Consider the following 21,821-nt stretch of genomic DNA (forward strand, 5'->3'; position numbering starts at 1 on the left):
CAGGAAGAAGGCTTATAAAACTCCACTGCGTAGGATGGGAAGCAACATGAAGGCGTTCCGTTTCTTTCATGTATTGTAATTAACAGAAATATATTGTTTTGACCCGGGAACTACAAAGCGAAGAGGAAGCAGCACCTGACTTGCCTACAGGGACCTCTTCTTTGAACTATTTTATGACCTCTTCTGTGAACTGTTTACAACATTTTCTTTGAATTGTTCTGTAAGAAGGTGATTGCTGTTTATAACCCCCGTCCTTTAGAAACAGCTGTTGCCATGTAATCGGGGAAAGTCCAAATAAAAGAGGAGGCGTACAATCTTTCGCCAGAGCGTGATGGAGACCGTACAAGAGTACAGCCAGGACGCGCTCTCCTCAATTGAACTTTTCTTTGAACTGTTCTGTAACCAAAAGCGATGGCTGTTTACGACCACCGTGCCTTAGAAACAGCTGTTGCCATGTAATCAGGGAAAGTCCAAATAGAAGAGGAGGCGTACAATCATTCGCTACAGCGTGATGGAGACTGTACAAGAGTACAGCCCAGACGCGCTCTCCTCAATTGAGCCAAATTTAATTCTGTCTCTGTTTAATTCCTTGCTTCTTGTCTTTTTTAATAGATGTCATCAGTGTTTGAACCTGACAATTTCCTTCTTTTCAGTTGTTTAAGCCTTACAAGTATGGTCATGCTGTACCCATGCTACTCTCCAGTGGTCGATCTATTCAAACATTCTTTAAAAGAAACTGAAATGTGTATCTCTTTTTCAGTTCTTCCTTGATGTACGTCATCCGTATCGCATCCCCATTTCCAGCGACAGCCCAACTGAGGTCTGCGACGATATTTCAAGCATGGACTTCATCAAGCAATGAAATAAGAGGGCCTCACTCCAGTAACCTGATCACTCAGATTTGGGGACTCCAACCCGTCGCTTGCGTGCTACCAGTAGCTCTTTTCTTAGCTTCTTTTCTCCGGACTCTGCAAACTGGACGAGCGAGCATGAGCCTCGCTCACTGGGTCTTATGCAGTGACCTTTCCGGTCCGTTACTCAAAAAGACCTGTGTGCTCCATAACTATTTCCAAGGTTCTTTTTGATACACGACAGAGACAGCGTTGACAGGTGTCACAAGAGAAACCAGCAACCATCTCTATGAAAACAAGCCCAAAGTTGATTATAATAAGCAGACTTGGCAACACTGGATGGAGAATCAGCGCATTAGTCCGGTCCCCAAGGTAAATACTGTCCGTTATTCTTAATTATTTAAGAAATGTGGTTGTTTGTAGTACATGCTGTTGAATTGATTTCCAAAAAGTATTTCTTATGTAAAATTAAGTTTTTCTGTTTGAATGCATGTTAAAATTGCGGTGTTTTTTTTGGTGGGTGGCTTAAATGAAATTGATCTCGGTAAGTTGGAAATTTGAGATACAAGTGTTTTAAGTTACGTGCTGGGTAGCGGGAAAAAACACTCATGTTGAGGAACTACTGTCATTGGAAATTGGTTCTCAGGGTTCTCTCATAGCCGTTTAACAAGGGGTGTTTAATCGTGAACGTCACATGGCTCAAGCACACAAATAAACTGGAGGTAACAATGGTGGCAAGTTACAGCTGGCATTTTCAGAATGTACTGTATTGACTTCAAAGTCATTGATGTACAAACCCCGTTTCCATATGAGTTGGGAAATTGTTAGATTTTACATATAAACGGATTACAATGATTTGCAAATCCTTTTCAACCCATATTCAATTGAATGCGCTACAAAGACAAGATATTTGATGTTCAAACTAATAAACTTTTTTTTTTGCAAATAATAATTTACTTAGAATTTCATGGCTGCAACATGTGCCAAAGTAGTTGGGAAAGGGCATGTTCACCACTGTGTTACATCACCTTTTCTTTTAACAACACTCGAACATTTGGGAACTGAGGAAACTAATTGTTGAAGCTTTGAAAGTGGAATTCTTTCCCATTCCTGTTTTATGCAGAGCTTCAGTCGTTCAACAGTCCGGGGTCTCCGCTGTCGTATTTTACGCTTCATAATGCGCCACACATTTTCGATGGGAGACAGGTCTGGACTGCAGGCGGGCCAGGAAAGTACCTGCACTCTTTTTTTACAAAGCCACGCTGTTGTAACACGTGCTGAATGTGGCTTGGCATTGTCTTGCTGAAATAAGCAGGGGTGTCCATGAAAAAGATGGCGCTTAGATGGCAGCATAAATTGTTCCAAAACCTGTATGTACCTTTCAGCATTAATGGTGGCTTCACAGATGTGTAAGTTACAAATGCACTAATGCACCTCCATACCATCACAGATGCTGGCCTTTGAACTTTGCGTCGATAACAGTCTGGATGGTTCACTTCCCCTTAGGTCCGGATGACTCGATTTCGAATATTTCTCAAAACAATTTGAAATGTGGTCTCGTCAGACCACAGAACACTTTTCCACTTTGCATCAGTCCATCTTAGATGATCTCGGGCCCAGAGAAGCCGGCGGCGTTTTTGGATGTTGTTGATAAATGGCTTTCGCTTTGCATAGTAGAGCTTTAACTTGCACTTACAGATGTAGCGACAAACTGTATTTAGTGACAGTGGTTTTCTTAAGTGTTCCTGAGCCCATGTGCTGATATCCTTTAGAGATTGATGTCGGTTTTTGATACAATGCCGTCTGAGGGATTGAAGGTTACTGTCATTCAATGTTAGTTTCCAGCCATGCTGCTTACGTGGAGTGATTTCTCCAGATTCTCTGAACCTTTTGATGACATTGTGACCGTAGATGTTGAAATCCCTAAATTTCTTGCAATTGCACTTTGAGAAACGTTGTTCTTAAACTATTTGACTATTTGCTCACACAGTTGTGGACAAAGGGGTTTACCTCACCCCATCCTTTCTTGTGAAAGCCTGAGCATTTTTTGGGAAGCTGTTTTTATACCCAATCATGGCACCCTCCGGTTACCAATTAGCCTGCACACCTGTGGGATGTTCCAAATAAGTGTTTGATGAGCATTCCTCAACTTTATCAGTATTTATTGCCACCTTACCCAACTTCTTTGTCACGTGTTGCTAGCATCAAATTCTAAATTTAATGATTATTAGGAAAAAAAAATGTCTCAGGTTGAACATCAAATATGTTGTCTTTGTTGCATATTCAAAGGATTTGCAAATAATTGTATTCCGTTTATATTTACATCTAACACAACTTCCCAACTCATATGGAAACAGGGTTTGTAAAATGATGTTGCTATCCCAATTATTTATTAAAGTACAATGTCCACACTACGTGCACGTGCGTGTCAGAATGTGTTTGTGTGTTTGCATGGAAGCCTTCTGGGGGTTCCTGTAAAGATGAAGCTTTTTTTTTCTGCTTGTATGTATTTTCATACTTCTGATTAGGGATGAACGATAATATCGGACTGCCGATATCGCCGGCCGATAAATGCTTTAGAAATGTAAAATCGGAAATTATTGGTATCTGTTCAAAAATAAAATGTATAACTTTTTAAAAACGCAGCTGTATACACGGACGTAGGGAAGAATACACCGCGCCAATAATCCTTAAAGGCACTGCCTTTGCGTGCCGGCCCAGTTACATAATATCTACAGCTTTTTACACACACAAGTGAATGCAAACCATACTTGGTCAACAGCCATACAGGTCACACTGAGGGTGGCCATATAAACAACTTTAACACTGTTACAAATATGCGCCACACTGTGAACCCACACCAAACAAGAGTGACAAACACGTTTCGGGAGAACATCCGCTCCGTAACACAACATAAACACAACAGAACAAATACCCAGACCCCCTTGCAGCACTAACTCTTCCGGGACGCTACAATATACACCCCCCGCCTCTCACCTGGACAGTAGATGATTGAGGAGATAATCTGACAAGTTGGGACACGTTGACCGCCATATAGGACCTGGAACTGGCGAGGATGACACGAAAAATGCTTGTTCCCCCCAGACCATCCACCCTGTTTCTTCATGAGGATTATGAAACGTTTTTAATCCAAATTAGTAATATATGAACATCCTTGTAGTCTGCATCCTAACGAAAGCAGACATTGTACAGTAAGTGATGTCTTATGTATGTTGGCTTTCATAACATCTGCAGTGAGTAATAATCAGTGAGGAAGAAAAACAAAAGCAAACGTGATGCGTTTTAGGAATTAATGTGCCGCATAAGCTTAGAATGATCAAAATGCGTAAGTATTAAATGTTATTATAAAATTTGCGGTTACTATATTACATGAATACTTACATCATGTATATGAAACCCTAATGGAAGTGTTAAGATGTTTTTAAGGGGCATTATAGGCAGAATTGAACGGCTCCCCTGGGCTCCATCGTAAGTGGACTTTTGATCCAATGTATTCACACATTGTAATATCGTATTCGATTAACATCGGTTTTGGCCAGTACTCTAGGCTAGAAGATTTATTTCGTAACTGAAAAAGTCGCATCTGGACACCCGAATGAAATTGGATGGATGATAGTGTGTATTCTCATGTCATTCTCATTATGAACACTAGCAGGCAGTGTTGAATAACAATTGTCTGTTGTACCTGTTATTGTTAAGTGAACATATGCTTCAGAGTTTATTTATCCTATATAAATTGCCCCAAAACAAAGGGAACACTAAAATAACACATCCTCGATCTGAATGACTGATATATTCTTATTAAATACTTTGTTCTTTACGTAGTTGAATGTGTTGACAATGCAATCACACACAAATTATCAATGGAAAACATATGTAATAATCTATGGGCGTCTGGATTTTGGAGTGACTCAAAATTAAATTGACAAAACAGCTTTGTTTGGCATTTTATTTTCCTCTATATCTTCTTGTGAGGATTTTGAATCGTGAGTAGACTACAATCCAGTTTTCTAACCACCAGGTACAAACAAAACGATCAGAGACCACAGCAAGGATAGGATAGGTTTTATTGTCATTATTGTTTCAGCACAAACCTGCTCAAGATTAGACAAACAGTGTACAGGGTAAAAGATGGGGGAAAAGGTCAACGCTGGGGAAGGATGAATAAAAAAATACAATCCAGACTGGGCTTCTAAGGGAGCCCAGTCTGGAGTGGGAAAAAAACATCCAAAGTAAAGCGCATATACATATTACAACATGCATCTCGAGATATCTAGCAACAGAGGGAAGGTAGTTCAAGGGCATGGTGGTAGGCCGCAGCTCTCAGGCGCTGGCCATCCATTCATCACCCCTATGGGATTTGCGTCGAGGGCGTTGGGTTGGGGGAGATGGGGTGTGTATGTGTGGCATATATTTTTGTGGATGTGTGTGTTTGTGTAAGCCTGTAGTGTGTCTAAATTCCGCGGCCTTGATGTATTGCAGTCACTAGTCCAAAGTCAACAACAACAGGTGTGTGTCCATGAGAGACAAGAAGGAAGTTTGTTGTGTCTTCGCTGCGCTGTCCTTCTGTCCTTCGGGAGAGTCTCGAAGCCAGGGAAACAATCTAAGTTAGAATGATTTTTTTATGCGGGTGAAAATAAAAGGACATGACACAAACAATAACTTTTTTCCCCCCACATTTTTATTGCATTTAAATAGAAGCATAAAAACAAAATTGCGTTCTACCCGCGGTATTGGTGTCACACATGTTTGTGATATTTAAAGGTCAACATGGTCAACGTTTTTATAATTTTTCAAGTCCCACAGTTTGACTTACTGCTGCTGTCCTCGCCAGCACACTTGTGATTGTCAAGCTGGTACTTATAAGAGAATCTTTCATCACACACACTGCAACCCAACACTTTCTCACCAGTGTGTGTTCTCATGTGTCGTACGAGTGGTGTTCGGTCACAAAAGCTTTTGTTGCAGATTGAACAGGTGAAAGATTTTTCCCCGGTGTGTCTTCTAATGTGTATTTTTAAATCTTGGTTTTGTACAAAACTTTTACCACACACTGAACATGAGAACGGCTTTTCACCGGTGTGTATTCTCATGTGTATTTTCAAATATTGTTTTTGTGCAAATCCTATATCACACATTGAACATGAAAACGGTTTCTCTCCGGTGTGTATTCTTGTGTGAATCTTCAAATACTGTTTTTGTGCAAAACCTACGCCGCACACTAAACAGGAAAACGGTTTCTCTCCGGTGTGGACTCTGGTGTGTATTGTTAGATGTGACTTCCGGGAAAATGTTTTTCCGCAAATTGTGCACATGAACGGTTTCTCTCCGGTGTGCGTTCTCATATGTCTTTTCAGATTACTGCTGTCATAAAAAGTTTTGTCGCACTGAGAACATTTCCAGTGTGTCTTATCAGAACGACATGTCTTATCAGCCGGAGAATCTCCATCAGAGTGTGACGCCGTGTCGTCACTATCTGATAGTGGCGCTAACAGAGAACCGCTGCTTGGAGGCTCCGCCCCTTTCTTCTCCTCATTTTGACCCTCATCTTCACTCTTCACAGGGAAAAAGTGAGTCACCAGGAACTTTTCCTGTCCTCCAAGTTGCTCTCCCTCTTGATTGATACAATGTTCGTCATCCTCCTTTTTAATGTGGGGGGACCGTGGCTCCTCTTCTTTAATGTGGGGGGGCTGTGGCTTCTCCTGCTCCACCCTGGTGGTCCAGTCCTGGGGAATATGTTCTTCACTCATGTCTACAAGACAAAAGACAAACACGGGCTTCAGAAAGAAAGTAATAATAGTGGCTTGTTTTAAATTTCTCTCTTTTTCCTCCTCAAACGTAAATATATTTTTTAGGACTTTGTGTTGTGTGAAAGACCAACATAAGGGGGTAAAACTATGGATATAATCCTGTGCTTCTAAAATAGCAGGTGAGGTGGAAGGGGAACTTTTCATTATTGTGTCTACTCTAGTATTCATGTTGGAACAATACTATGTGGCAGCAGTGCTCAATTGATGGAGAAGTGTGTGAAAGGAATGACAAGTAAAAAGGAGGCTTTGTCAGCTGCAAGGAAAACAAGTGGCAATAACCAGAATAATAGTGAAATATGTTATTTTTTCAAAGAGTTTGCTATAAACGAAGGTAACATTTTACTTTCCGGGTGATTTGTGCTCCCATCTCCTGCCAATTGTGTTCCGCAAAATATTGAATGCGGTTTTTGTTTTAATATTAATGTGTGAGGTCTGAGCCCTGGGCTTCCATAGCCCATAAGCACACAAAGTGCCAAGCAGCAGACCCGCCTACAAGTACAAAGTTAACGGTACATGTGTAATGTTTCGATTCGATATTTGTGTTTGCCAATACGATTCAGTGAGTTGAGATCGATTGAACTTTTAAGCAAAAAAAAAAGTAAAAGAAAAATCAACTGGTGAAATAATAATAATCGAACTGGATGCAAACTATGAAGATTGTGGATTCGATGTGAGAGGTGTCATTACGGTTTTTATTTTTTATTTTTACTGCAGGTGAGGTTTTCTATATTCCTGTTATTTCTTGTATGGGAATAATTATGTAAAAATTAATCATAGATACAAACAAGAAATAAACAACAATTAATGGCAAATGCATTGACATCTTTATTATATACAGTGCAACCAAAACTTTAGGTTGAATTAGCAAGAGGAAATATTTCTGCTCACATTTAAAACATTCAAGCAATCTTCAGTAAAAGTACAGTAAGCAACATTTTAACAGTAGATTTACCTGCTACATAAAGTTCCCCGACCCAGCCATACAGTATTTGTTCTCCTCTCTCACATCACCAATGAAAGAGAATGTACCAGGTGGACATAGCTGCATTCATCATTCCCTCTATCCTGACTAGTCTCTTAAGTTCCTGAAAATCATCCCCGCCACCACCATGCTTTAATGGAATTGATGGTATCGGCTTGGTGATGACAAACATGACGCCTGGCATTCACGCCAAAGAGTTCAATCTTTGTCTCATCAGGCTAGAGCAGGGGTCACCAACGCGGTGCCCGTAAGGACCAGATGAGTCGCCTGCTGGCCTGTTCTAAAAATAGCTCAAATAGAAGCACTCACCAGTGAGCTGCCTGTATTTTTTAAAATTGTATTTATTTACTAGCAAGCTGGTCTCGCTTTGCTCGACATTTTTAATTCTAAGAGAGACAAAACTCAAATAGAATTTGAAAATCCAAGAAAATATTTTAAAGACTTGGTCTTCACTTGTTTGAATAAATGTATTAATTTTTTTACTTTGCTTCTTATAACTTTCAGAAAGACAATTTTAGAGAAAAAAATACAACCTTAAAAATGATTTTAGGATTTTTAAACACATATACCTTTTTACCTTTTAAATTCCTTCCTCTTCTTTCCTGACAATTTAAATCAATGTTTAAGTATTTGTTTTTGTATTGTAAAGTATAATAAATACATTTTAATTCAATTCTTCACTTTAGCTTCTGTTTTTTCGACGAAGAATATTTATGAAATATTTCTTATGATTAAAATTCAAAAAGATTATTCTGGCAAATCTAGAAAATCTGTAGAATCCAATTTAAATCTTATTTCAAAGTATTTCGAATTTCTTTTATATTTTTTTAAATTCCTTCCTCTTCTTTCCTGACAATTTAAATCAATGTTTAAGTATTTGTTTTTGTATTGTAAAGTATAATAAATACATTTTAATTCAATTCTTCACTTTAGCTTCTGTTTTTTCGACGAAGAATATTTATGAAATATTTCTTATGATTAAAATTCAAAAAGATTATTCTGGCAAATCTAGAAAATCTGTAGAATCCAATTTAAATCTTATTTCAAAGTATTTCGAATTTCTTTTATATTTTTTGTTCTGGAAAATCTAGATGAAATAATGATTTGTCTTTGTTAGAAATATAGCTTGGTCCAATTTGTTGTATATTCTAACAAAGTGCAGATTGGATTTTAACCTATTTAAAAAATGTCATCAAAATTATAAAATTAATCTTAATCAGGAAAAATTACTAATGATGTTCCATAAATTATTTTTTTAATTTTTTCGAATTAGCTAGTTTTTCTCTCCATCTTTTTCGGTTGATTTTTGAATTTTAAAGAGTCGAAATTGAAGATAAACTATGTTTCAAAATAAAATTTTCATTTTTTTCTTGATTTCTCCTCTTTTAAACCGTTCAATTAAGTGTTTTCTTTCATCATTTATTCTCTACAAAAAACCTTCCGTAAAAGGAAAAAAAATGTACGACGGAATGACAAATAAATACCCATTTTTATATATATATAGATTTATTTATTAAAGGTAAATTGAGCAAATTGGCTGTTTCTGGCAATTTATTTAAGTGTGTATCAAACTGGTAGCCCTTCGCATTAATCATTTCCCCATGAAGTAGCTCTTAGTTTCAAAAAGGTTGGTGACCCCTGGGCTAGAGAATCACATTGTCTGAGTCTTCCAGCTTCATTTTGGCAAACTTTTTACAGGTAAATGGCTTCCGTCAGACCACTATATTATACAGGCCTGATTGGTGGTTTGCTGCAGAGATGGTCGTCCTTCTGGAAGGTTCCTCTTTCTTCACAGAGGAATGCTGTACTCTAACAGAGTGACCATCAGGTTATTGCTCAGCTCCCTGACTAGACTAAGAGGAATGCCGCAATGTACAGAGACATCCTAGATGAAAACCGTTTCCTATCCAACCTGATGGAGATTGAGAGGTGCTTCAAAGAGAAATGGGCGAAACTACCCGGAGATAAGTATGCCAAACTTGTGGCATCGTATTCAGAAAAACTTGAGGCTTTAATTACTGCTTAAAAGTATTAGTGAAAATGATGGGAATGCTTATGTACATGTGATTCTTAATTTTAATAAATTTTCCAAAACACAAAGTACACATTCATATTGTCAGTATAATTTGATGACAAAACATTATTTATTATTTTTTTAAATAAGGTTGTAAAATAATAAAACATGGAAAAAGTAAAGCGCTGTGAACACTTTTCGGATGCACTGAGTCCAGATTGTATTAGTTACTCCCTTATAGTGCTACAGTTCAAACAAATATAAAAAAAAAAAAAGTTGTGCCATTAAAAAGAAGACTGAAACACTATCAGTGAAGCATAAGAAACACAACACAAGCAAATCAGTGGGTTTTCTAAAAGTGTGTCAATTTATTTTAGTTCTTTTTTAAATAATTATTGGATCTCACTGCGTGTATATAAGTGATTTTTCAGCATAGACTTTCAGCAGACTTTTCCCATAACTTATTCTTATTCTGTATATATTCTACAGTAGACATTTGATTCTGGTCGATCTATTTTGTCAGAGATACAGGAGCATGCTGCTGTTTTTAAAGGGGAACATTATCACAATTTCTGAATGGTTAAAACAATAAAAATCAGTTCCCAGTGGCTTATTTTATTTTTTTGAAGTTTTTCTCAAAATTTTACCCATCACGCAATATCCCGAAAAACGGCTTCAAAGTGCCTGCTATATCCACCCGTGTATTGTCCTGTGACGTCACAGCGTGAAGCCAACAGAAACAAACATAGCGGATAGCACAGAAAGGTATAGCATAGTAGCTCCGATTCAGACTCGGATTTCAACGGCTTAAGCGATTCAACAGATTACGCATGTATTGAAACGGGTGGTTGGAGTGTGGAGGCAGGTACCGAAAATGAAATTAAGGAAGAAACAGAAGCTTTTGAGCCATATCACGACAGACAGCAGCACGGGAGGAACCGCGGACGAATTCGGCGATCGCCTTCTAACCGACGATTGGTATGTGTTTGTTTGGCATTAAATGTGGGTGGAGGGAAAGGCTGGATGCAAATATAGCTACAAATGAGGCATAATGATGCAATATGTACATACAGCCAGCCTAAATAGCATGCCAGCATCAATTAGCTTGCAGTCATGCCGTGACCAAATATGTCTGATTAGCCCACTCCACATAAGTCAATAACATCAACAAAACTCACCTTTGTGATTTCGTTGACTTTATCGTTGGAAATGCATCTGCTTTGAGTGTCGCAGGATATCCACACATTCTTGCCATCTTTGTCGTCGGTGAAGTGTGCGGAACAAACGAGGGACTTTCGCATCTTTTGGGCACTGGTTCAACTTGAATTTGTCTCTGTTCGTGTTGTTACACCCTCCGACAACACACCAACGAGGCATGATGTCTCCAAGGTACTGGAAAATAGTCCAAAAAACGGAAAATAACAGAGCTGATTTGACTTGGTGTGTGTAATGTGTTTGAGAAAATGGCGGGTCGCTTCACGATGTGACGTCACGGGTGAAAGGTCATTGCTCCGACAGCGAACAATTGAAAGGTGTTTAAATTGCCAAATTCCCCCTTTTAGAGTTCGGAAATTGGTTAAAATAACTTATGGTCTTTTTTCTGCAACATCAATTGACGCTTACAGAGGTCTGGTGATAATGTTCCCCTTTAAAGACCTTCAAACTGCAAAAAAGCTAGTCAAATATCATATAATTTCTAAGACAGCACTGTAGTGTTTTTAAGACTGTGCTGCAAAAATGTGAGTCACTCAAATTTTTTTAACTGAACTCATGGGCTGGAAGTAGAATAGCCCAAATGATAAAAGAGAGAGGTCATAAAATGGAATCTATTAGAATAACTAAAGAAGTTGAACGAACGACTACTGACTGCATTTGAAGTAAACAAGCTACAGAAACACCTTAGTTACACAAATGAAATTACGAAAAACAGTTTCGGAATGGGGATGCACGGTGGTAAAGGGGTTAGTGCGTGTGCCTCACAATAACAAAGTCCTGGGTTCGATCCCCGGGTCTTCCTGTGTGGAGTTTGCATGTTCTCCCAAAGACTGTGTGGGTAGTCCGGCTTCCTCACACCTCCAAAGACATGCATGGGGATAGGTTGATTGGCAACACTAAATTGTCCTTTGAGAGTGAATGTTATCTGTCTATCTATGTTGGCCCTGCGATGAGATGGCGACTTGTCCAGTGTGTACACCGTCTTCCGCCCGAATACAGCTGGGATAGGTTCCAGCACCCCCGCAACCCCAAGAGGGACAAACGTTAGTAAATGGATGGGTGGAATTTCTAACTGTCAAAATGCAACCTATTTTGCAAAATCAAGTTTTCTTACCTATTGGTATCTGCTGTTCTGTATTTGGAATCTTTATAGGTCCTTCAAATTTGAAGTCAAACCTTACCAATGGCAAAAATTTCAGCAATTAAACAAATTCCTAACAGCTCGTTTCCTGGAAGTATGAAAGAAGGCAAGATTGTTTTATAAGTATCTTCGCAATACCTCCACAGTTTGATTTAAAGTGTACAGTATTTATGCAGATTCCAAATACACAACAGCAAATACCAATAAGTAACAAAATTAAGTTTTCCTCTAAAGCAGGAGTGTCAAACTCATTTTACCACCGGGGTCACATGGAGGAAAACATGTTTCCAAGTTGGCCGAACTGGTCAAATTATGGCATTATAACTTTAAAATAAAAACAACTTCAGATTGTTTTCTTTGTTTGAAAATAAAGCAAATGTACAAATTATAATGTTTTTTCTTTTTCTTTCTGTTTTACACTTACATGTTGCGGTAAAAAGTATTCTATCTTCATTTGTGATTATTTATACTTTCTGAATAAATTATGTGAAAATGTTCTTCTGTCAAAAAAATGAAATTGAGTCAGGCAGAGTTTTAATATTGGAGTTAATTTTTAATCTGTCAGAAGATGAATTGAATAAAAACTAAATAAAATGTTTTTAATGTAATTTATTCATTTTCCTCAACTGATGTACTAACATTATGATGTTTATTCTGTACATATCATCTACAACAAAACTTGTCAATTTGAACTCATTTCATGAATCACACATGAAGGGGATACATATTATTTCGCAAGCCTAATAAAACCGGTTCGTGGGCCGTACATTTGACACCCCTGCGCTAAAGGAACCTACACACACTGTGGTCTTATGAAACATTACAACTGCATATGCCATATTTGAAGTTTTTGTTTAAAGTAACACGATATTTCCATCCGCTGGTCATTAAAGGGGAACATTATCACCAGACCTATGTAAGCGTCAATATATACCTAGATGTTACAGAAAAAAGACCATATATTTTTTTAACCGATTTCCGAACTTTAAATGGGTGAGTTTAGGCGAATTAAACGCCTTTCTATTTATCGCTCTCGGAACGATGACGTCAGAACGTGACGTCACCTAGGTAATAAAGCCGCCATTTTCTCAAACACATTACAAACACCGGGTCTCAGCTCTGTTATTTTGCGTTTTTTCAACTGTATTCTGGAACCTTGGAGACATCATGCCTCGTCGGTGTGTTGTCGGAGGGTGTAACAACACTAACAGGGAGGGATTCAAGTTGCACCACTGGCCCAAAGATGCGAAAGTGGCAAGAAATTGGACGAAATTTGTCCAAAATATGAGTGTGGGGAAAGCCGACGAAATGGTCAGTCGTTTGTTCCGCACACTTTACCGGCGAAAGCTATGCTACTACAGAGATGGCAAGATTGTGTGGATATCCTGCGACACTCAAAGCAGATGCATTTCCAACAATAATGTCAAATAAATCTTCCGCCAGACCCCCATTGAATGTGCCGGAGTGTCTGCACATTTTATCGGCGATGCTAAGGCAGACATGGCACAGAGATGTATGGATAACCTGCGGATGCATTTCCAACGATAAAGTCAACGAAATCACAAAGGTGAGTTTTGTTGATGTTATTGACTTATGTGGTAATCAGACATATTTGGTCACGGCATGACTGCCAGCTAATCGATGCTAACATGCTATTTAGGCTACCTGTATGTACATTTATAGCAATATTTGCATACAGCCATTCCCTCCACCCACATTTAATGCCAAACAAACACGTACCAATCGACGGATTTAAGTTGATCCAGTGTCACAAGATGCGAAAGTCCTGATCGTTTGGTCTGCACATTTTACCGGCAATGCGAAGGCAGACATGGCCGAATAGCGTCAATAGCTTCAGTTTCTTCTTCATTTTGTTTTTGCTATCTGCCTCCATACTCCAACCATCCGTTTCAATGCATGCGTAATCTGTTGAATCGCTTAAACCGCTGTAATCCGAGTCTGAATCCGAGCTAATGTCGCTATATCTTGCTGTGCTATCCGCCATTTGTTTGTATTGGCATCACTGGATGACGTCACAGGAAAATGGACGGTGGCTTCACAGATAGAGAAAATCAGGCACTTTAAAGCCTTTTTTCGGGATATTCCGGGATGGGTAAAATTTTGAAAAAAACTTCGAAAAATAAAATAAGCCACTGGGAACTGATTTTTATTGGTTTCAACCCTTCTGAAATTGTGATAATGTTCCCCTTTAATTACATCTATTAAAGAGATAGTCTGTAAGTAAATTATTTCCTTTTTTTTCTGCAATGTAACGAGTAACTATAAGAAATTGCTTTTCAAAGATATTTTTCCAAACACTCTTTAAATGTGTTTTGAAGGGTTTGGCAGAAGAAGATGAGAGGGAAAAGGATTGACAGGCAATTTCAAATTAGCACAGAGGCTGCAATAATCATTTTGATTGCAATGAAAAACGTATTTGGTAAATTAATAGTGAGCTTTGTGTAAACTTGTTGATATGCATTATTTTTACACACTGAAATGAACAGCAACTTCTCTTAAATATTACATGTTTATGATAGATAATACCAGGGGTGTCAAACATGCGGCCCGCTGGATGAGTTTGCTAAGTATAAGAAATATACATGATATACAGATCCGTTTTTGCATGGTATACTAGTTACTATGGTAATCTAATTAGTTACTATGGTAATCTAAGTCACAGCAGGGACAGACGTGGAAGAAGATTTTTACAGTAAAGTTCTAAAGCAGGGGTCTCAGACACGCGTTATTTTGCGGGGCCCACCTTAATATGAAAGTTTAATGTTGGTGCGGCCCGCAAGTTTTTTATGAATGGCACTTGACAGCGTTGTGTTATTTGGGTCCAAAATAGCTCTTTAAACGTTCTGGGTTGCCTACCACTGCGTTAGTGAAAAAGCGGCAAATGAGTGAAAGCGACAGACGTTGCCATGGTGACGAGGGTTTTCTTACTGCCTGGCTGCAGTTACACCGCGACACCTGTCCGTCGGTAATAACAGTCCCCGATAACCTGGACCAACTCAAACCGTTATTTGTGTTTTTTATTGTTTATTTTGCATTGCCTCACATGATGAACACTACGGATAACACTCCGGGAGCCGTCACTTTTTTGCACTCACTATCCCAGTATTATCCGCCGACCGCCGTGTTGCTGTAGGGAGGGAAAGCTGAACGACTCACATTGCGGAAAAAACATTCTCTGTGCGTCGACTAGATACAAATATATTCCACAATCCCAAACATGTCTTTTTCAAAGTCTGCAGTGAAGAGAAGCGTTAGTGATGTGCAAAGACAATTCCAGGAAAAGTGGGAGAGGCAATATTTCTTTGTTGAGCACGGGGGCACCCCGACGTGTCTTATTTGCACACAGAAAGTTCCGGTGCACAAGGGATACAATTTGAAACGCCATTATACAACTAGACATGCTGAGGAGTATGCAACATTATTTTTAAGAAATCGTTTCTTGCGGCCCAGCCTCACCCAGACTCTGCGTCCAGTGGCCCCCAGGTGAATTGAGTTTGAAACCCCTGTTCTAAAGCTTAGTGATATATCAGATTGTAGGTGGGTTTATTTTTTACCATTCGCATTCATATTTGGCTGTTTTTGTTGCATTTTTTGTTGCGTTTCGCTTGATTGTAAAATATGTCGATGGAGAGGGGGGTTGACGTTCATATGTTGTCAATATTCAGTGTTTTATCATTGATAGTTAATATTGTAAATCCCACATTCTTTATTAATTCTGGGTGTCTCATTCAGTAAAAAATTTTTTTTAATTCCATTCCGTTTTTTAAGGTGGTCTGTCTTAAAGGCCTACTGAAACCCACTACTACCGACCACGCAGTCTGATAGTTTATAAATCAATGATGAAATATTAACATTGCAACACATGCCAATACGGCCTTTTTAGTTTATTAAATTGCAATTTTAAATTTCGCGCGAAGTATCCTAATGAAAACGTCGGTATGATGACGCGTGCGCGTGACGTCTCGGTTTGTAGCGGACATTTTTTTCCAGCCCGATCCCAGCTATAAGTAGTCTGCTTTAATCGCATAATTACACAGTATTCTGGACATCTGTGTTGCTGAATCTTTTGCAATTTGTTCAAATAATAATGGAGATGTCAAAGAAGAAAGATGTAAGTAGGAAGCGGTGCACTGCAGCTGCCTTTAGCAACACAAACCCAGCCGGTGTTTCCTTGTTTACATTCCTGAAGGTGAAGCTTTACTATGGAACAGAGTGGTCAAGCGAACACAGTTCTCGACCACATGTCAAACAGCAGGTTTCGGTGAGAAAATTGTGGTAATAAGTCAGCTCTTACCGTAGACATGAGCGGAGCTTGCGTCGTTCCTCGTGTAAAAAGAGGCAGCTGCGACTCTCTTGCCTCCTCCGTGGCTTCCCCCAGACACACTGCCGGTCACCACACCAGTGGCCACACCCCTCTGACTTTCAGGTACGACAGTATAATCTCACTACAACACTGGTAACACAATAAGCAGATAAGGGATTTTCCAGAATTATCCTAGTAAATGTGTCTAATAACATCTGAATCGCTCCCACTGCCCTGTCTTTTTTTTCTTTTTCTAGTTTTTCACTCTCACTATCCTCATCCACAAATCCTTCATCCTCGCTCAAATTAATGGGGAAATTGTCGCTTTCTCGGTCCGAATCGCTCTCGCTGCTGTTGGCCATGATTGTAAACAATGTGAGAATGTGAGGAGCTCCACAACCCATGACGTCAGGTGCAGATCGTCTGCTACTTCCGGTACAGGCAAGGCTTTTTTTATTAGCGACCAAAAGTTGTGAACTTTATCGTCGATGTTCTCAACTAAGTTCTTTCAGCAAAAATATGGCAATATCGCGAAATGATCAAGTATGACACATAGAATGGACCTGCTATCCCCGTTTGAATAAGAAAATATCATTTCAGTAGGCCTTTAAAAAACGGAATGGAATTTAAAAGGCCTATTGAAATGAGATTTTCTTATTCAAACGGGGAAAGCAGGTCCATTCTATGTGTCATACTTGATTATTTTGCGATATTGGCATATTTTTGCTGAAAGGATTTAGTAGAGAACATTGACGATAAAGTTTGCAACTTTTGGTCGCTAATAAAAAAGCCTTGCCTTTACCAGAAGTAGCAGACGATGACGTCACCGGTGTGAGGGCTCCTCACGTCCTCACATTGTTTATAATGGGAGCCTCCAGCAGCAAGAGCTATTCGAACCAAGAAAAACGACAATTTCCCCATTAATTTGAGCGAGGATGAAAGATTTGTGGCTGACGATATTGATAGCAAAGAACTAGGAAAAAAAAAAAAAGGCGTTTCATTGGGAGCGATTCAGATGTTTTTAGAGACATTTACTAGGATAATTCTGGGAAATCCCTTATCTTTCAATTGTGTTTTAGTGAGTTAAATAGAACCTGATAGTCGGAGGGGTGTGTCCACGGGTGTGTTGACGCCAGTGTCTGAGGGAAGTCACGGCAGCTGCATGGAAGGCGCAAGATCCGCAGATCTTCGGTAAGAGGCGACTTTTTAACACAATTTTTTCACTGAAACCTGCCGGTTGACAAATGGTCGGGAACCATGTTCGCTTGACTGCTCTGATCCATAGTAAAGCTTCACCTTCGGGAATTTTAAACAAGGAAACACCTTGTGTTTGTGTGGCTAAAGGCTAAAGCTTCCCACCTGTTACGACTGGTTGGCATGTGATGCCAAATTGGTCCCTTTGTGGATGCGTCAGTATGAACACAGCAACGGTAAGTTTAAATGATTTATTACACTTAACAAAACAGACTATAAACAAAAACACTGGAGCTAACAGACAAAAATAAACCAAGGGCGCTAGCATGAAAGCTAGGAATAGAAAATACAAAAACTATACTTGGCACGAAGCACACAAAAGAGTAAATAAAAAACATTCAGCATGAAAGCTGGAATATCGAGTGGCTTAGCGTAAGAGCAAGCGAGAAAATACATACGGGTAGTAGACAGTCGTGAATGTTGCTCAAAGGCAAATTAGAGTCCCAGAAAGAATAACGAAAAGGGACGGGCTTAAATAGGGGAGTAATCAAAAAGTGACAGGTGTGCAGAAACCGTGATTAGCAGGTGGGATCAATGAGCAACCATGGTGACTGACTAAACAGGAAGTAAGAGTGTAGAACAACAGTGATACAACAACTGGAAGTATAAACCATATGTGGTGATCCAAGTAGCGGATCGCAACACCACCTCCATCTTTCTACTTTGACTTCTCCATTATTAATTGAAAGAATTGCAAAAGATACAGCAAAACATAAGTCCAGAATACTGTGTAATTGTGCGATGAAAAGACGACTTTTAGCCGCAAGTGGTGCTGCGCTAATACGTCCCCTCCAACTGGAGACGTCACGCACACGCGTCATCATCCCACGACGTTTTAAACAAGAAACTCCGCGGGAAATTTAAAATTGTAATTTAGTCAACTAAACCGGCCGTATTGGCATGTGTTGCAATGTTAATATTTCATCATTGATATATAAACTACCAGACTGCGTGGTCGGTAGTAGTGGGTTTCAGTAGGCCTTTAATGACCAGATAAAAAGTGAGTAAGCTTGTGAGAGTAAGAATGAAACAAACCTGCTGTGTTTGACGCAACTTGATACTTCTTCTTGAAAGCGTCCAGTAGTTGATGCTGTCGCTCATTCTCCTCTTTAGTTCGAGAACGTTCCTCGTCGAACTCAGCTGTCGTTCTTTCGCACATGTTCACACAATCACAATATCATCTCTGCTTATCGACGTGTTGGTAACTTCCGTTAGCAACTGACAAGCTAAGTTAACCTGAGAGGCGTTAAGGCGCACTCAGCCCAATGTATCTGGATGTAATTAAATATTGACGACGTTTACTCAGTTTAAAGACATATACATGTACATGTACGCGCAGGTTGAGAACACAGAACAGTTACGACCACAAAACCCTCTTCTCCATCCAACGCCATCTTGCTCCGTCACTGTTTTCTCCCGTCTCCCTGTTTTGGAAACACAATCGGTTCAGCGCATGCGCGAACCGATTCTGAAAGCGAGAATCGCTCGCTGTCACTATGGTTCTTGTTGGGTTTCTTCTTTCTTCACTCATCTTCAATGAATACTCCAGTTGAATATAAAAGAAAGATGATGGTTTATTTTAAGGATGGTTCAGTACAATGCCTCACAGCACCGGGAAACAAAACATCGGTATCTGTGGAAAATAGAACACAACTTCATCGCGCTTCTTTCTGTGAGTCTCTCGTATTCTCTCGCGCGAAGTGAACCGAAAGAGATCACGTGATGATAACACGGACGAGCCGGCACTACCGTATTTAACCAATCCAATCCAATCCACTTTATTTATATAGCACATTTAAACAACAATAACGTTTCCAAAGTGCTGCACAGCCATGTTAAAAACAATTGTAAAAAAAAAAAAAATAAATAAAAAAAATAAAATAAAAAAAAGTATATATATATATATATATTATGCTCCACCAATGACTGAATAAAAACAAAAAATAAATAAATATAAAACCAATATAAAAACAAATATGATTAAAAACTATTTTAAAGGGTAAAATCAATTAAAACAGTAAAATAGAAATCAAAGTGTATAAAAAACACAGGGGACAACAGAGAACAGAGGACCACACAACTCACGTAGTGTTAAAAGCCAAAGAATAAAAGTGGGTCTTAAGACGAGACTTAAAACACTCCACTGTGGAAGCAGTTTGGACATGGAGCGGCAGAGTGTTCCAGAGCTTAGGGCCGACCACAGAGAAGGCCCTGTCTCCCCTGGTCTTAAGTCTGGTCTTGGGCACCACGAGCTGGAACTGGCTCTCGGACCTCAGCGCGCGCGCAGGAATATAAATTTGGATAAGGTCCGAGATATATTGAGGTGCCAGTCCGTGTAAAGATTTAAAAACAAACAGCAATGTTTTAAAATCAATTCTAAAATGAACAGGGAGCCAGTGCAAACTCTGAAGAATTGGGGTTATATGCTGGCGTTTCCTGGCCCCTGTTAAAAGTTGTGCTGCCGCGTTCTGGACTAACTGCAACCGGGAGGCGCATAACAACAACGGCAAGCCTCTCTTCCCATGATACACAGAAACAGCATTAATAACAATGGGATCACATTTACTCAACACCCCCCCTTGATCTCATGACCATGAAACAGTGAAACACATTAGTTTCCCCTAAAAAATAATTTGAATTTGTCAATCTTAACTCTTGTAGTAGGTTTGGTTAAGATGTCTGCAACCATGTCTTCTGTAGGACAGTAGCCCAATGAAATTGTCCCTTCAGTGAGTGCCTCACGAATGAAATGATATTTGACATCAATATGTTGGACCTCTGTCTATTAACTGGATTTTTGTTCGTTCTACTTTCTGTTCAGGAGTGCTTCTAGGTTTGCATTCTGACATGCCAAACCTTTCAAGCATCTTTTGTATGTACATCTTTTGATCCATCTTGATTTCATTCTGTTTCTGTTCAAAATGAATACCCAGGAGATAAGATATCTTACCGAGGTCTTTCATGTTGAATTTGGCTTTCATTGTGTTTTTGAATTGCTCAAGTGCTTCTTTGCTACTTGCAGCAATGATCAGGTCGTCCACCCAGATGATGACGATGACTGTTTCATTTTCTGTTTGTTTTCGGTAGACACAATGATCAGATAGGTTTCTTTTGAAATTGTTTTGCTCTAAATGGTCATTTAGAAGTTTGTACCAATTTCTTCCTGATTGTTTTAGGCCATAGATTGATTTCTTCAACCTAAATACTAGTTTTTCACCTGTGTCCGATGTTTTCTGAAAACCTTCTGGTTGTTCTAGGTATATCTCTTCAACAATGGGGGCATGTAAATATGCCGTTTTCACATCCATCTGGTGGACGGTGAAGTAATTTTGGCCAGCTATTTGCATCAATGCACGCACAGAAGTAATGTCTGCGGTTGGTGCAAATGTTTCTTGATAATCTATACCTTCAGTTTGACTGTATCATTTGGCAACATATCTAGCTTTGAAAAGCGGTGCTTTCTCTGTGTTTTCTTTGAGGGCATAAACCCACTTTCCGCCTACTGCATTTTTCCCTTTTGGTAATGTTGTTAGTTCAAATGTGTCATTTTCTTTGAGCGATGCTAACTCGTCTTTCATGGCTTTTTCCCAGCTGGCTGCCTCTGATGATATCAGGGTGTCTTTATACGTTTGTGGGACTCCACACACTGCCCAGCAATAGTGATCAATAATGTCATGGCTTTCATTGATATCATCAATATTTGTTACATATTCCTCTAAGTATTTTGGAGGAACAATTCTCTCTCTCTTTGGGTAATGACCTCTTTGTTCTGTCCTAGTCTCAATGTTAGTTGTGGCATCATCTAACACCACATCTTCCTCTACTTCGAGAGTTTGTGTTTGGTTGTCAACATCATTTTGAGCTACAGTTTGACTTTCGAAGCTCCCTGATTTTTCTGACACAGTGTCAGGTAGTTTGGTTTCATTGCTTTCGCAATCTGGGATGTCCAAGTCATACGCATTTGTTTGTGTGTCTTTTTCTGCAGTGTTCTTTTTGGGGAATTTTACCAATCTGTGTTTTGACACTTTTCTTGACTGTGGATCATAGACCTAGTATGCTGGACTAATTTTACTATAGCCCACAAATACTCCTTTCTCACACCTTGGTTCAGGTTTCTTGTGAGTGTGAGTGTATGCGTAACACTCCCAGCCAAACACCCACATTTTTGAAATGTTGGGCTTCTTTCCAGTTAGCATGAAATATGGTGTG

At 39.3% G+C, this 21,821-nt stretch overlaps 2 protein-coding genes across 4 annotated transcripts in view; one reads left to right on the forward strand and one right to left on the reverse strand.

Annotated features, from left to right (window-relative positions):
* The window catches only part of ifngr2 (interferon gamma receptor 2), a 35,162-nt gene extending 31,897 nt beyond the window's left edge, over nt 1–3,265 (forward strand). The window contains exon 7 of the mRNA XM_061918534.1: nt 761–3,265. Within this exon, the coding sequence (XP_061774518.1) occupies nt 761–862 (102 nt within the window). The 3' untranslated portion in view covers nt 863–3,265. The remainder of the gene's footprint in view (nt 1–760) is intronic.
* Nucleotides 3,266–5,531: 2,266 nt separating this feature from the next.
* LOC133564309 (gastrula zinc finger protein XlCGF7.1-like) lies at nt 5,532–19,291 on the reverse strand. Of its 3 annotated transcripts, none has more exons than XM_061918529.1 (2): nt 18,648–19,291; nt 5,532–6,624 (listed from the first exon to the last, which is right to left on the reverse strand). In XM_061918529.1, the coding sequence occupies exons 1-2, from the start codon at nt 18,769–18,771 to the stop codon at nt 5,666–5,668; spliced, it is 1,083 nt and encodes a 360-aa protein (XP_061774513.1). In that variant the 5' UTR covers nt 18,772–19,291; the 3' UTR covers nt 5,532–5,665. The 3 variants fall into 3 exon arrangements, with proteins under 3 accessions (XP_061774513.1, XP_061774515.1, XP_061774514.1); XM_061918531.1 differs by lacking the exon at nt 18,648–19,291 and adding an exon at nt 18,011–18,058; XM_061918530.1 differs by lacking the exon at nt 18,648–19,291 and adding an exon at nt 10,857–10,942.
* Nucleotides 19,292–21,821: the final 2,530 nt, after the last annotated feature.

Source organism: Nerophis ophidion, linkage group LG13 (genome assembly GCF_033978795.1).
Source record: "Nerophis ophidion isolate RoL-2023_Sa linkage group LG13, RoL_Noph_v1.0, whole genome shotgun sequence".
In the NCBI taxonomy this organism is placed as follows: Eukaryota; Metazoa; Chordata; class Actinopteri; order Syngnathiformes; family Syngnathidae; genus Nerophis; species Nerophis ophidion.